The sequence below is a fragment of the Typha latifolia genome, chromosome 9, assembly GCF_019914945.1.
Source record: "Typha latifolia isolate L0001 chromosome 9, TyphaL0001v2, whole genome shotgun sequence".
In the NCBI taxonomy this organism is placed as follows: domain Eukaryota; kingdom Viridiplantae; phylum Streptophyta; class Magnoliopsida; order Poales; family Typhaceae; genus Typha; species Typha latifolia.
This window is the reverse complement of record NC_133094.1, coordinates 2,602,902-2,617,881: the sequence shown is the minus strand read 5'-3', so window position 1 is coordinate 2,617,881 and position 14,980 is coordinate 2,602,902. Positions and strand designations below refer to the sequence as shown.

The 14,980-nt window shown below is 35.2% G+C and overlaps 2 protein-coding genes across 4 annotated transcripts; one reads left to right on the top strand and one right to left on the bottom strand.

Moving 5' to 3' along the window:
* Window positions 1-421: 421 nt before the first annotated feature.
* LOC140795480 (VQ motif-containing protein 25-like) lies at window positions 422-1,116 on the bottom strand. Its single transcript, XM_073148050.1, has one exon. It carries the CDS (start codon window positions 1,061-1,063, stop codon window positions 602-604), a length of 462 nt encoding a protein of 153 aa, XP_073004151.1. The 5' UTR covers window positions 1,064-1,116; the 3' UTR covers window positions 422-601.
* Window positions 1,117-4,942: 3,826 nt separating this feature from the next.
* LOC140795774 (citrate synthase, mitochondrial) lies at window positions 4,943-12,996 on the top strand. 3 transcript variants are annotated; one of them, XM_073148535.1, is made up of 20 exons: window positions 4,943-5,056; window positions 5,296-5,379; window positions 5,558-5,620; window positions 6,240-6,281; window positions 6,536-6,601; window positions 6,801-6,866; window positions 7,039-7,152; window positions 8,217-8,280; window positions 8,900-8,982; window positions 9,619-9,668; window positions 9,753-9,830; window positions 9,975-10,103; window positions 10,229-10,271; window positions 10,479-10,565; window positions 10,997-11,098; window positions 11,558-11,665; window positions 11,783-11,833; window positions 12,076-12,149; window positions 12,516-12,567; window positions 12,656-12,996. In XM_073148535.1, exons 2-20 carry the CDS (start codon window positions 5,329-5,331, stop codon window positions 12,746-12,748), a joined length of 1,416 nt encoding a protein of 471 aa, XP_073004636.1. In that variant the 5' UTR covers window positions 4,943-5,056; window positions 5,296-5,328; the 3' UTR covers window positions 12,749-12,996. The 3 variants fall into 3 exon arrangements, with proteins under 3 accessions (XP_073004636.1, XP_073004637.1, XP_073004638.1); XM_073148536.1 differs by having other exon boundaries at window positions 4,973-5,056; window positions 5,303-5,379; XM_073148537.1 differs by having other exon boundaries at window positions 5,042-5,195.
* Window positions 12,997-14,980: the final 1,984 nt, after the last annotated feature.

The following is a 14,980-nucleotide window of genomic DNA, read 5'->3' as shown; positions in this document are numbered from 1 at the left end:
TGAACAAGACCTAAGCAGTCATATGAATGTGTCCCTACTTAGTTAATAGGTTGGTCATGATCATGGCCCCAAGTGGAACTACTAGAAAGGAACAGCCATTAAAATAGATGGAGAAGATAAGGCCAGATGCGTTGCATTCCCTAGCACACAGTGATCTCTGCAAATGGATTGAATTGTCTTATGTATCTCAACTTGTTCTGTGGATGATGCAAATGAATAAAGATGGATCTGATTTCCACTCCATATATATATATATATATATATTATATGTGCATAAATATAAATTGAACAACTAAGTTAATCATCTAAGAAACTAACCATAATATACTTAATCATGCATCTACGCATAGAAAACTTCTAATTAGTAACTCTAATGTCTAAGGAGTTGCTGGCAAGTAAGAAAAGGACAGCTACAATTCCATTTGCCAGAAAGCTCAATTCAATAAGTTGCCATTACATGGGAAAGTAATGGAATTCATCAATAACCATTTCAATATTTATTTACAACCACAATGACAAATGCCACAGTATCTCTAACTAAATGAAACTAACCCCAAAAAGGAAAAGAAGGATGAAATCTAGACCTCCTATACCAACTACCTCATTGCCGAACATCATCCATGCTGAGAAAAGGAAACAATGAATATTCTCCAAAACCATGGAAGAAGTCTACATCGTCATCCTCTTCCAATCCATTCAAGAATCCTCCGGAGCTACCATCTACCCATAATTTCCTCCCTTCCTCCTCCTCTTCCCCGATCTCTCGCTTAACATTCTCCACTTGCGACGTCTCTCGATACTCCGGTGGATGAATAGCACGCGGCCGCGCCGCCGCCGCCGCCTTCTTGTTCCTACCGTCGATCTCCTTTGTAGGTTTTCCGGTCAGCCGCTGGACAAGCTCGCGGAAATTCTCGACGTCGGTCTTTATGATCTCGGGTGCAAAGATATGAATTATCCTGATCTTGGGCTTCATCTTTGACACCATATGCGAGTCTCTATGCATGGCGAGCGCCGCCGCCGCCGCCCCCTTGTTGTGAGCTCGTGGCTTCATGAACTCCTCCATCTCTTCTTCTTCTAGAATTGGGGTGGGTTGGAGCTGAGGTAGAAGAATGGATGAAGGATGGTTGTTTATATACTATGGATGGAGAAGTATATAGCTCGATGCGAATGAGAGAAATGTGAAGGGAAATGGGGGAGAGAGAGAAGGGACCCTTTCTCTCTCTTACCTCATTCTTGTTTGGTTCTTATGACATCATCACTCTCGAAAAGTAGATACATGGCATGATCTTGTTGTAAATCTTCCTGTATATCTCTAAAGTTCATATGTATATATATATATATTAAAACACTTATTAAATTTTATATACATATTTCATAAACCCCTTATTTTTATATAAATGCTTATAAAAGTTTAACCAACAATTAAGTTTTAATTTGTTTAATACTAGAAGGATATATGAGTAATTTTTTGTGCATATATTGCTCTTAAATAATGGCAATTTTATTACGTTATCTACTAAATTAATAAGGTATACAAACAAATAAAGTGCTCTTGAGTGGTACACACGCAAAAAAAAATCTCACTTATAAATATATATATATATAGTCATACAGACATGTTCTTCTATCTTAAGATGATATTCAAGGAAAAAAGCTTTATGTGGTTTCAATTAAATTCTCTATGTCTAATTATTAGTTAATTGAGGACCATAGATTTGTATCAATTTTCTACTAAAGCATATTGTTTTTTTTAATTGAATATCTAATATTATATGTTGCAAAGATCCTCTTCAACCATGTAATCTCAAATCAAAGGCTTTCTTCCTAAGTTGGGCTAGTTTTAATTACAGCAATATGCATTGTGGGATTTCTCCAGCATCCAAATGAATATTTTCAGTCAGAGAAATTATAATTGTAAAGAATGCAATATTAATAAGCAACTGGTTTTATATTTTAGTGATTAGAGCAAATAAGAGGAGCTGAAATAAGAAATACAAAGAAAACCTTTTAATATTCTCATAATATATGAATAAGATTATTTAAAGAAGTCCATGCATTAGATCTGAGAATGGATTAGAAATAAATATAGCACAAAGGACAACTTTGCCAGACCCCAGCAATACCAACCCTACCAAAACTTTGAGATTGACTCATCTTTTGATTCATCCCACTTGATATTTAATTATCACCAATGTAGCAACCTCAGCAAAGCACATTATTTGCTTACTTATTTATTTGGGAAATACTATTTAATTCTTTCGTACCAAAAATGTAATGCGACAATTTTATATTTTATATTCTAATTATTTTTTATTTTTTAGTTTAAAATATTTTAATAGGCCCATAAAGTAAATTTGACTTAAATGAATATATTTTTTATATTATTTTAGATGATATATGAGTTTGATAAGATTGAAACTCAAGATATATCTATGCTTTGATACCATACTAGCAAGCTTAAATTTTCTAGTGATTTTTTATTTTATATTCTATATAATGGAGTCTATTTGAGCCTTAAATATGGATATGGTTAAATCCATGTTTTCCAATCTACTAAATGCAATCTCTACTAAAATTTAAAAGAAAAAAAAGGTAAATTAATAATTTGCACCCTGCCTTTAATTTGCTCTTATTATCATCAACATTCTACTATATAGTTTTTTATTTCTTATTTATGTTACTTAAAAATTCTTTTAGACAACCAATAGAGTGCTTTGGAGATAACAAAATGAGTAGATTTAATAATAAAGAGAGTAAAATATAGGGTATAAATCATAAGATTCTAAAAAAAAAACAGTTGCTATTCCAAGTCTAGAGAAGAGAAGTCTAGAGAAGAAAACTCCTTGCTGACTTGTAGTCTTGTACTATATATCTTCCTTCTTGTCTTTTGGTGCCCATCCTTAGCCCTCTACTACATCAATTTGTCCCTTTATTAGTAGTAGTGACACTTTCATATATCCCTTCATCCACCCAAACAATTTGGAATTGGCCCCTAAAATAATAGTAGCAAGAGGAATTATTCCCCCACTGGATCCCTTTAACAATTAAATTATGCTTTATTCAACCCTAGCACATTCTAGCTCATTAAAAATAATGTAACACAAGCTGTCCCTTAAGGGCCTCCTGTGTTTTATTATCCTTAGACATTAATCAAACTAGCAAATGAGGCATTAAATAATATTCTCTTTTCATATATATATATATATAGAGAGAGAGAGAGAGAGGAGGGGATAAGTTTTTATATCAGCTAAGTTAAAAGATGTCATACATTTTATACAATAAATTGAGAAAGTAAGTAAGACAAACCTCCAATCTGAAACTGCACAACTATTAAAACATAAGTATCAAACTCACAAGAGCTATAGAGATACAGAAAATAATAGCTTAAAATAAACATTATACACCGCCTTAAGATTTTAAACGGAGAAGTAAGTCCACAGCCCAAGCTTAATCCACAGCATCAACGACAGTCATAAGGAGAAGATATTAATGCATGAGCTTCAAAACTCTCTAAAATACTCCATCAATAATGGGCCATTGTGGCATTATATTAGTAAATACAATTGAGCAAGAGGTAGATGAGCAATGTAGTAGTGGACAAGTGGTTATAATTTTCCTGTACTTCATCCAATAATGCAATCTAAATTAAAGGGAGAGTTGACTTGAATTAAGGCAGTAAGGCATTGATTATATGAAGATATTAGCCATATAGGCCATTACTCACAGATCTGCTTCTCTTATCAAATTTAGAAATTATTCAAAATTATAGTGGCACAATAATCATTTTATGCCCTGCATTATGTGTGTATTGCCATTTGTACTGTAAAAATAAGGGTAGTTGATGTGATTTTTTTGTGTTTGGTGGGATGCTAAATACTTGAATACTAAAACCCATATGTTTTGAAGTATTTTGGCATGATAATTACAGGTCCTTTTGCCAAATGAATTGATATTAATCTCTATCCATCCAAACTCTAACATTTTTAGAGATTTTTTTTTTCTGCATAACTTTTATATGGTTAACTTGTACTACTTCTAAGCTCTCTTATTCAATGTCAGTTTGTTTCCCTTATAATTATTTTTCTTTTTTTTTTGTTGGATAAAAGAGTTTGACTTTTAAAGATGATCATGGATGGTTCCCATGAGCAAATATAGGGGAAAAAATTATAATTGTTTGTCTTCTACTTGTCTTTTGGAGAAGATAGGATTGCCACTTATTATAAACGACCTAGACATAATTGTTTTCTTCTTAGTCAATAACAAACAGGCCTGTAGTAATAGATATAGAAGTATAAAAGACAAAGAAAATCTCAACAACTAATTATTATGAAAATAACATAAATATTAATATAGATGCAAAATTAACAGGATAATAGAAGTATATGAACCATCATTAAAAAATTAATTAGGGCTTTAAATTCCTTCGCATAAGAGGCATTTTTGTCATTGATTTTTTTTTCCAAGATTTATTTAGGAAAGAGATCCTTAGTGAAAAATATATTTTCGCCATGCGACACAAAAATACATCACCTTTTTAAATATCACATTCTAATTCATTAACCGAGTAATATTTACATTCCAAAGCTCAAGATTAATAAATAATTTAGAGAGAAATATTGAGTGGAAGCAATCAAGAGCACCTTGTTAGAAAGCCCCCAAATTTTCTTATTTATTGGGCTTTGTAGAAAAAGCCCAATTACTCTGCTCCGAGATCTAAGCTCGTTTCCTCGGCTCGTTTCCCTTCCGATATTATTTCCAAAGCGACTTTTTCCCGATCCTTTTCCGACAGTATCGGGTCCGCGCGGTCGCGCCGCCTTGGCCCACGTGTCAGCTGCCTGAACCGTCTGATTCCGCTCGCACGGTCAGCGCTGCCCTTCTGGAGGGCGAATTTTGGGAAGAGAAAATTATTCCAAGAACTTCCCCGAATGACCACCGTAGGGGTATAACCGGAATTTGGTTGAATAGATGCTCTTGGCCCTTCCATTTCTTTATAGGAAGTAAGAGAAGTAAAGGGGCGTTTTGCTTCGTCTCTCTCTCTCTTGATCGCTTTGTTCTGGTAATTTGAGCCGCTCTTTTATTGGTCGTTAATCTGTGCATCCCTGTGGGTTTCCTCCTTTTGTGGAAGTGTTGGAGAAGATTCTGTACCTAACCCTAGTTCTTGATCGGGTTTAGGCGCGGTTTTCTTATACTGACTTGTTAGATGAAACTATCTTGCTTTACTTTGAATGTCATATTTAAAAGTTTGATTCATGAAGATTTCTTTTTTTGCTGACAAAAGATCCCTGTTTTTGTTAGTTTTCAGGGGAATTCTAGTTGAACTTGGGAAGAATGGCTTTCTTCCGCAGTGTTGCGGCGCTGTCCAAGATTAGATCTCGTCTTGTAAGTGATACGTGATTCATCTATGCTCAATTTCGAATTCTATGTGGAGTAGATAGTAGTTTCTTTGATAGTTCTAATGCTGAATAAGGAGAAGATAGAGTCGATATTTTTTTTGTGTGGATATTTTGATGTTCTTACTCTGTTAATACTCTAAATATTTTGGTGATTCTGATTCCAGGCCCAGCAGTCCAGCTCGTTGGGTTCCATTCGGTGGTTACAAATCCAAACTGCTTCAGATCTTGTATGATATGATCTGTTTCACTGTTGCATTTCACTCATAATTTGTTGATTTTAACTGCTTACTTAAATATCTGCATATTTCTTGATTGTCATAAATTTACCATTTGTTCATTGTAAATTTCTATGTGCTAAGCTAGTTGAACAATTCATCTGCTTTGGTTTGTTTGCATTCATTTTTCTTCTCCACAGTAAGAGAATCTACAGATTCCTTCAGACCTCCATGAGTATGTTTATAATAGAAAAGTACCTATCTAGGAATAAAAAAGTTCAATTAGTTTCCTTCTCAGAAAATTCTTCATTGTTTTCTAAGCTAAGAACCAACTGATCCACTTGCTTTAAATGCTTTTTTTTTTTTTTTTGAGTGGGATGTCCAAGCTTCTCAAATGACATCTAACTGGATAACCCTACACAAAATGGAGTGCCATTTTGTCCAAGTCATTGAGCTCCTGTTTAGTAGGAGTTACATGTTAATTTCTTTCTTGTTGCCTTTTGTTTTAATATCTGGGAGTGCGGCTCACCTCAAATGTTGTTTTGGTGCATGCAAAATTATTTGTTTACTGCTAGTTTCTTCATTGGTTTAGCATTGTAGATTGATGCTTGAGCTATTATTAATCGTGCAGGATCTCCGTGCCCAACTGAAGGACCTGATTCCTGAACAACAGGTTTTTCTTCTTTAGAGTAGTTTTTACTATTTTATGTGTTTTTTTCCTTTCCGTGTTATCTGTTTCGAATTATCATCAACTCTACCATGCTCAGTATGTAATTCTGACATCTCACTTTATTGTCATTGAAATATGTTAGTTTATTATAACCAGTAGTTTATCTATGCTCAGAAATTAAGATTTTATTTCTTCCTAAGCGCCACAATCATATCTTACTGATGAATAGCTGATCTTATTATTGTTGTTGCTGACAGGAACGCTTGAAGAAACTGAAATCAGAACATGGAAAAGTTCAACTTGGGAACATCACAGTGGATATGGTATACTACTATAATTTCCATGTGCTTACAAAATTTGAACTTAAAAATGTAGTAGAAATTTTCTAGCAGTATAGGTTTTGCCTGCCTTTCATATTCCTCAAATATGTAGAACCCTTGCGCTATTGGATGATAGCTGAGTTTGTTGGACTAGTCTAATTGTTATGCTGTTTACATTGATTCTTAACTTACATTTTGGTAGGTTATTGGTGGAATGAGGGGAATGACTGGATTACTGTGGGAAACGTCATTGCTTGACCCAGATGAGGTGCATGGTTCTATTCAAACTCACATATATTGTGTTGCATAATCTTTAAGAGACATGATCTCTGTGCTTATTTGTCATGTGTTATTCTTTTATCTTCTATGGTATATTTTGTCTAGAAAAACACTAGATTTTGGAAAGTTGACTAACTAACCATATTATCTTGTTTTTAAAGGGTATCCGTTTTAGGGGGTTATCCATTCCTGAATGCCAGAAGATGTTGCCATCTGCGATTCAAGGAGGAGAGCCATTGCCTGAGGGTCTCCTTTGGCTTCTTTTGACTGGAAAGGTTATTGAATGACCTTTTTTTCATCTTGAAATGAACCAAGTCAATTGCTTTTTTTCGTACTTGCATGTGTATTCGTTTTTTTTTTATGAATGCCAAGAGTGCATCAGTATGTTGGGCATCTATTACAATGAACAAAAATATTGATGGGGGATATATGAACAAGAGGAACAATATATTTATATACTGCTTTTAGATACTAAGATAAATGTAGTGAACTAGTTACATTTGTGACGGGTCCGAGTTCCTCCATATATGTTTGGATGATTTATCTTTGTCTTGCTACAAAATCTAGGCCAAAAGGTAGTTTAACTTAAACTAGAAGTTCAACCACTTCTGAGGCATTCCATGTATTTTTAGGTTATTAATCTTGCTTTGACATCAGCTCTAGCAGCATAATGATGTCATAAAAAAAAAAGAATAATGATAAGGCTAACTGGAGTTGGATCCCTTCTTCCATTGGTTTGGAAGGACCGGAAGCAGCTGACCCTTTAATTGTCTTATTGAGATTATGTCATGCATGGAAATATCACATATAAGAATGGGCATTGTGAAAATTATGGAGATCCTTCATCTATATGTGTAATGTTTTATTTGATATAATGTTTTGCTTCTAGAGAAGTGTTCAAATGTTGGTCTTTTTTAAGCCAATCCATTGTTGTTTGATTTGTGGAGGAATACATCTACTGATTATTTAGAAATTTTAATTAGACGGACTTCCTTCAGTGCCTCCTAGGTATTATCAGTTATGGATGAGAGGTTTTCCAACTCAATGAGGTGAACCTTATTCTGGAACTTTATCAGAGGATGTTATTTGTTTATTGCCCCAAATTCTACTTATGCTCCTGTACATGTTTGCTAGCGTGGGCTATGTGTTAGCTTTTATGTAGTAATACTATTTAATATGGTGGGCCAACCCTAAGGCCTTTCCTTTTGTAGCTTAATCTCTAATTGAAGCTGTTATAGAGGGAAAAATGACCTTTAGCATAAAATATGTTCTGGGTATTTGTACTTCGAACAGGATGTTAGCTACTGCATCATTCACATTGGCTCTCCTCTTACGACAGGTTCCAAGCCAAGAACAAGCTGATGCATTATCCAAGGAATTGCATAGTCGTTCTAAGATTCCAGGTTATTTTCTTTTGTCTGGCTTCACAGGTTACCTTATAATTTGCACAAAGGAAGTTATTTAATGTAAGCAAGTTGAATTATTTTAGATAATAGCACTCTCCTGGCCTGGCAGATCTTTTGCAGCCTATGCTTTCTGCATGATAAAAAATTTTAATTGGTGGAAATACTTACAACAGTTTATATTATGCTAATTTTGAACTTTTGATGTAAGCTTGTCACTGGCATAGTGTAATACATTTATGTTATTTATGATTTGAGAACTTTGAAATTGGCATTTATCAGGGCATCTTGATGTCACAAATCAACTGTGCTTTTCTTTGAAATGGAAACAAAAAAAATCACCATCATTGATCTGGAATTTTCATAGAGCTTGAGGTGCCAAAAGAAAAAAAAACTGAGAAATATTACCATACTCAATCTTATTTGAGTTATCTAATACATAAATTATGGAGTAAAAGACTAAAAGTATTACCGCTTTTTAAGCATCTTATGCAGAACATATTATTGAGTGTTTCACATATGCTTGATTGGGTCTCATCAATTTCAGGGGAGTTATCATCCTTCCATTGTGACAGTCTTTGACTCTTTATGAACTTTATGCTATTGGATATGGATGCAGATCATGTTTACAAGGCAATAGATGCTCTCCCTGTGACAGCTCATCCAATGACACAATTTACCACTGGAATTATGGCACTTCAGGTATATACCAGCCAATGCTTTTGGAGACTAGGGGTAGTTCAATTAAATAGGATGTATATGTGAGATGCAGACTGACCTATATGTTCCTTTTCATTTTGACCAACAGCTAAAGAATTAGCATGTCTTATAAACACGGAATAGTCTTACACTCATCTATGTTTAGTCTTGATTGATTACTGATGGCTTGGTGCCGATAGATGTTTGTTGTCTGAACTTGTAACACAGCACTATACCAATTTTCAATTAATAGTAACCAGAATAGATCCTAAAATTATTGATGAAATGCTTAATCATCTTTCTCCAAACATTCTTCCTCCCAACCCTTCATACATACTTTTATACTCTTTTAACTTATTGAATTTCTCAGCAAATCTGGAATGTATGCACCAGCATTTGCCCCCTCCAACATATATTCAATGCAGTTGGTTTAGGCATTGGAAATCTGTTGATCCCTTTTAGAACACTATTGTCCTCAGACAAATACATTTCAGTGTATCAGTCTATTATCATTTTTGAATTTGGAAAAATAATTTAGGGATTGAAGTCGCAGAAAATTGCCTTTTTGGCAGCCACGTTACCCTCAACTTCAAGTTTTGCTTTGTCATATCTCTAAGCTTTTCTGCTGTCTCGTGCCAGGTTGAAAGTGAATTCCAAAAGGCATATGACAAAGGGATGCCAAAAGCAAAGTAAATGTCTAATTTCTTTACTTCCACTCATAATTATTAAGATACTTTTATCTGAAGTTTTGACAAACGCATCACTCTTGACAGGTTTTGGGAGCCAACATATGAGGATTCTATGAATTTGATTGCCAGGGTTCCAGTGGTGGCTTCTTATGTTTATCGGAGGTAACTTGCATCCTTCTGGGTTTCTATATATATTTATGAATGTATATTGATGGAAATAACTGATATCTAATGAAATATGTCGAAATTATCTTTCGTTCTGTGTATGCAATAATCTTATATCTTCTGTTGTGTAATTCTTTCAAGAATCTACAAGGATGGGAAAGTTATACCTGCTGATGATTCCCTGGATTATGGTGCAAATTTTTCCCACATGCTTGGGTTTGATGATCCCAAAATGCTGGAGTTGATGAGACTTTATGTAACAATCCATAGGTGACTTGCGAATGATCATCTTTTTTCTTTATGCTTTTCTGCTAATGATTTAATCTTATCCTGATATTCAATCCATTGCTGAATTATAAATTCAGTAATTGACATTGTTTTTACATATTATGCAGTGACCATGAAGGTGGAAATGTTAGTGCCCATACTGCTCATCTGGTAAGAGATGCAATACTCTGTTGGTGCTTCGGTTTTCTTTATCTTCATTGTAACTTGTAAGGCATCTAATTGAACTACTAGGCTGTAGTAGAAATTCTGATGATTTGTGCAAGTGTTCTCTAGAATATTAAACTAATATTTGTTGACATTAGTTTAATTTTGATATGCATGAATCCATAAAAACTGATATGTTGTACTCATTATCAGGTTGCCAGTGCTCTCTCTGATCCATTTCTTTCTTTTGCGGCTGCACTGAATGGTTTAGCAGGGCCACTCCATGGCCTGGCTAATCAGGTACAGTAGTGCTTCTCCATTACTTCTCATCTAAACCTGTTGAGCTTTATAGACATTTTGGGAGTGCAATTTCTTTGCCCTGTTTGTGATCTGCTACTTGATCCTCTAATGATTTCTCACTAGTTGGAACTGAACAAAGTACTATATTATTTAATGCTCGTTGTTGTGGCTCTCATTGCATTCTGATGGTAAACTGAGTGGTCCATAAGCACATTCTGTTAAAAGGAAAAAGAAAAAATCATCCGCTGGAAGTTTGTAGCTATTTGAATTCCCTTTTGCACTTCTGCTTGCTTATATAGCTTATAGTTTAAAATTGTCCCACAGATGCATTTCTGATTATGGAGTAGAAACATTTTCTTGTAGAGTTGATTATGTACTTTAAATAATTTATTATATTCCCAGACTTCACTTATTTTACACTCCTAATGCAGGAAGTGCTCCTATGGATTAAATCTGTGGTAGGGGAATGCGGAGAAAACATAACAACTGATCAGTTGAAAGATTACGTCTGGAAGACTTTGAATAGTGGAAAGGTACCTCATTTGTCGTCATTAGAATCTACCTCTGATTAGTTCATGTGGGGAAGGTAAGACTTAATAGTACCTTGACATATGCAATAAGCAGACTAGCAAGTGCATCAGTTCCTAAACGAGAAATTTGTATTGATCCTAGTTTGAAACACTTCCTACTTAAGAAAAAAAATGACTTATATAGTTATATACTTATATGGTTACTTTTATGCTTAGGAGTAAAGCTTTAGTGGGTAAAGTTCAACCAGATCTGCTTTGATATTTTCTTTCTATTTCAAAATATTTCACCTCAATAGAGGTAAAAGGTGATTTATTATTGGTTTTTTTTATGTTCTGTCCTGTCTTCAATGTGGGTGCTATGTCACCTTTGTTATATCACTTCCTTTTCTTTCTTCATTGAAATTGAATAATGCTGATATCAAGCATTTTCTTTTATGTTCTAATTTTGAAAATATCGTCCAGGTTGTTCCTGGATTTGGTCATGGAGTTCTACGTAAAACAGATCCACGATATACGTGCCAAAGGGAATTTGCATTAAAGCATTTACCAGATGACCCACTTTTCCAGCTGGTTTGTAATTTATACTTAGTATACATCTGATTATGGATTCTTTGTTAAGAACAGTGTCCACTTTGGACTATATCTATTTGTTTTGTTTCTCTGAATTTGTCAGAGTTTTCTTATCAGGTTTCTAAGTTATATGAAGTTGTTCCTCCAATACTCACTGAGTTAGGCAAGGTACATTCAGATGCCTTTCTAGTTTAAAGTAATATTTATATCCTATAGATCATTATCAGCTATCAAGCTGAGCTTGAACAGTTGGTGTGTTCAACAAATAGTTGAATCCCTTTTGCTTCTTATCATATTTTTTATCTTAAACATTGATGATGTCTTCTAGGATCGCTTGATTTAAGAGTTCATGCATTTACTCTTTCTAATTTAAGTTCAGAAATAATGCTGGTACGTTGGGATACTTGCAGGTTAAGAACCCATGGCCCAACGTTGATGCTCATAGTGGAGTTCTCCTGAATTATTTTGGTTTATCTGAAGCAAGGTAGGCTTTCAACTTTGCGGCAATGTTTTAAGGAAAACTTTTTTCCCCCTGCCAAAGCAGTACTTCAAGTATCTAGTAGTAATGATGATACAGTTGGAGCAGTCAAGAAGCAGGATCGTGCCTTCTTTATTGACTGGATATACTTGAATGTTACACAGTCCAAAAGAAATCCAGTTATTGATTGGCTTCATACTTCCGCATGACCTCCATCTTTCTCTGGCCTTCTAACTAACTGGAATGCTCGTTTCATAACCTTGATTAGGGACATATTGCCCTTAAAACAGTACTCGGTGTAGCATGATTCATCCTAAAACTAACATAGCTTAGATAGTTAAATAATATTCAATCAAAACTTTCTATGCGCAGGTATTACACTGTACTCTTTGGTGTCTCGAGAAGCATAGGGATAGGCTCCCAGGTATTGTCTTCCTACATCTCTTCAGCATTTTCAGGTGTTTCTTTTATTTCTTAGGTGAGTTCATTCTAAACTACTCTTTGTGATGCAGCTTGTATGGGACCGAGCTCTTGGTTTGGCGCTTGAAAGACCAAAGAGTGTGACCATGGAATGGCTTGAAAACTACTGCAAAAAAGCTGCTTGAGTTGACATGTATCATCAATTCTTGACTACGGTATAGGATGATTCTGCCATACAATAAAAGAATACGAAGGCAAAATAGTTGAGCCATAGAGTTTGTTGTTATGGCGGGAAAATAACTGGAGCGGTATGCTCCTTTCTACCAGTAGAAATTTTTGACACTGCATATATAATTGAATTGATCATGCGGAGTTGATTATGGTCAATGGGCCCTCAGGTGGCATTTTAATTCAATTTGTTATATTCATCACATTTCCTTTTGCTTCGGAATCCCTTTCTTTACTTTCTTGGTTAAGTTAAATATTTTTAAGATCTTAACCATGCTTCATATTCTTTCTGGAGATGTTATTCATTAGGTGGAAGAAATATAAACAGGGTGATAGCATAGAAGAAGCAAGTCGCACATTTTGATTTTGTAGTTGCTCTGTTCTTTCTTCTTTGTTCTCTTCTTCAGGGAATGGTTAGTAGCAGGATTTATAGATCTTCCATGGCTGGAGGATTAACTGTAGCACTAAGCAGCTCTCTCATTGTCCAATGTTGCTAGGAATCCAGCTGTGGGAATTCTTTCATATCAATCTTCCTCAGTTTGAATCATCAGTTAAATGACTGGTTGCGTTTTTTAACATCTAAGTTTGTTGAATCCAAAGCAATGAGATGGAAATTTAATCACTAAAGCAAGAGAAGACACTTGTCTCGGCCAAAGTTTTGGAATAGATTATGTCTGCACGAATGACTTTCTACTTTCATCAACTTTCATGTTAAAGTCAGCTGCTCTGCTTCGCAAGTGCAGCTCTGACATAACGACGACAAAAGAAACATAGAAGTAGCGACGTGTTGCGATTTTTTTTTATTTAATCAAAATACAAAGTATAAAGATATGCGGGCTATCGAGGGTAAAAAATATATATATAAACACTGTTGGATTAGTAACAATTTGATTTTGCAAAATCATCTCACTTAGGAAGTCTAGATAAATGCTATAGATTTGGGTGGTTCATGCAAAAAAAGTTGCACTGAATTTCTTGGACCATGATCCCAAAAAATATGCCGCTGTGATCTCCAACAGAAAGAATTGACTCACCATATCAGTGACCTCGTTCTTTTCCCTTATTGTTATCCGTTCCTTGATTTAGTGGTTTATTGAGCTTAGATTTTTAACAATGAACCGAGCCTAGCTTCCATTAAAGCTACCGAACCATACATGAAGGGAACCTCAAAAAGATACAGTCTCACCTCAAAGCATGCATGAACGACAAATCCACCTCCATTGCTACTCCTATATTTACATCACTCTTCTACATCTTTCACAAGCCATCCATCGATTGTTCTTCGTTCTTTTAGCAGGATTTCTACGTTGCAATGAACGATACGAGTCGCTTCTCGAGTTCTAATAGCCATGGCTATGTCCCCTCCCTTGATGCGGAACTCAGGCTTGGTCATGGACCAAGTGAGCCGCAGAGGGCTTATGCTGCAGGCCATGTATGCTCGCACTGTACAAAATCCTTCACAAGCTTGCAGGCATTAGGTGGTCACCAGACTGCACACAGGAAGGAGATGGAAGAGATTAGAAGGAAGCATGTGGCTAGTGCAATTGAAGCTAAGGCACCAACTTCACCTGCTCCTCTCTTGTTCTCTGAAGGTAAGACTGCGAAATCCGAGACATCGGCATTGAGACATGTCAACATGCAGATGGAAGATACTGAGTCTGTCAATCTGGAGCTGACCTTAGCAACTGGTGGAGTAGATCTCACTCTAAGGTTGTGAAGAGAGAATAATTGATTACTTACATCATGTTGTTTAGCATGACTTGTTACTTGTATGGATGAAGCAGAGATTGAAGTTCATTTGCATCTCCAATATATTGCAGGAATTTTCCTCCTTTCTTTTTCCTTGTCTATTTGCCAGACTTATAATAGTGCATGATTGGAATAAGATTACTTCACCTATACTTCTTGAGGCAGGAAGGACTAAATCTAGCCCCACACAGTACAAAGAATACTGCTAAATTAATTAACACAGTCATGATTGTTCTAGATTTTGTTCCTTGTTATGGTGACATCTCTTAATTATATGTGCCCATGTTGCTTGAGAGTAAACCTTTTGGTTGAACCAAACTTGAAGCCTTGTTGTCCTTGAAGACAGAAGCAAACAATTCAAGGAACATTGCTTGCAAGCAACAGAGGTGTAAGAACATATATATATATATATATATATCATCCAACTCTTCTCCATATTT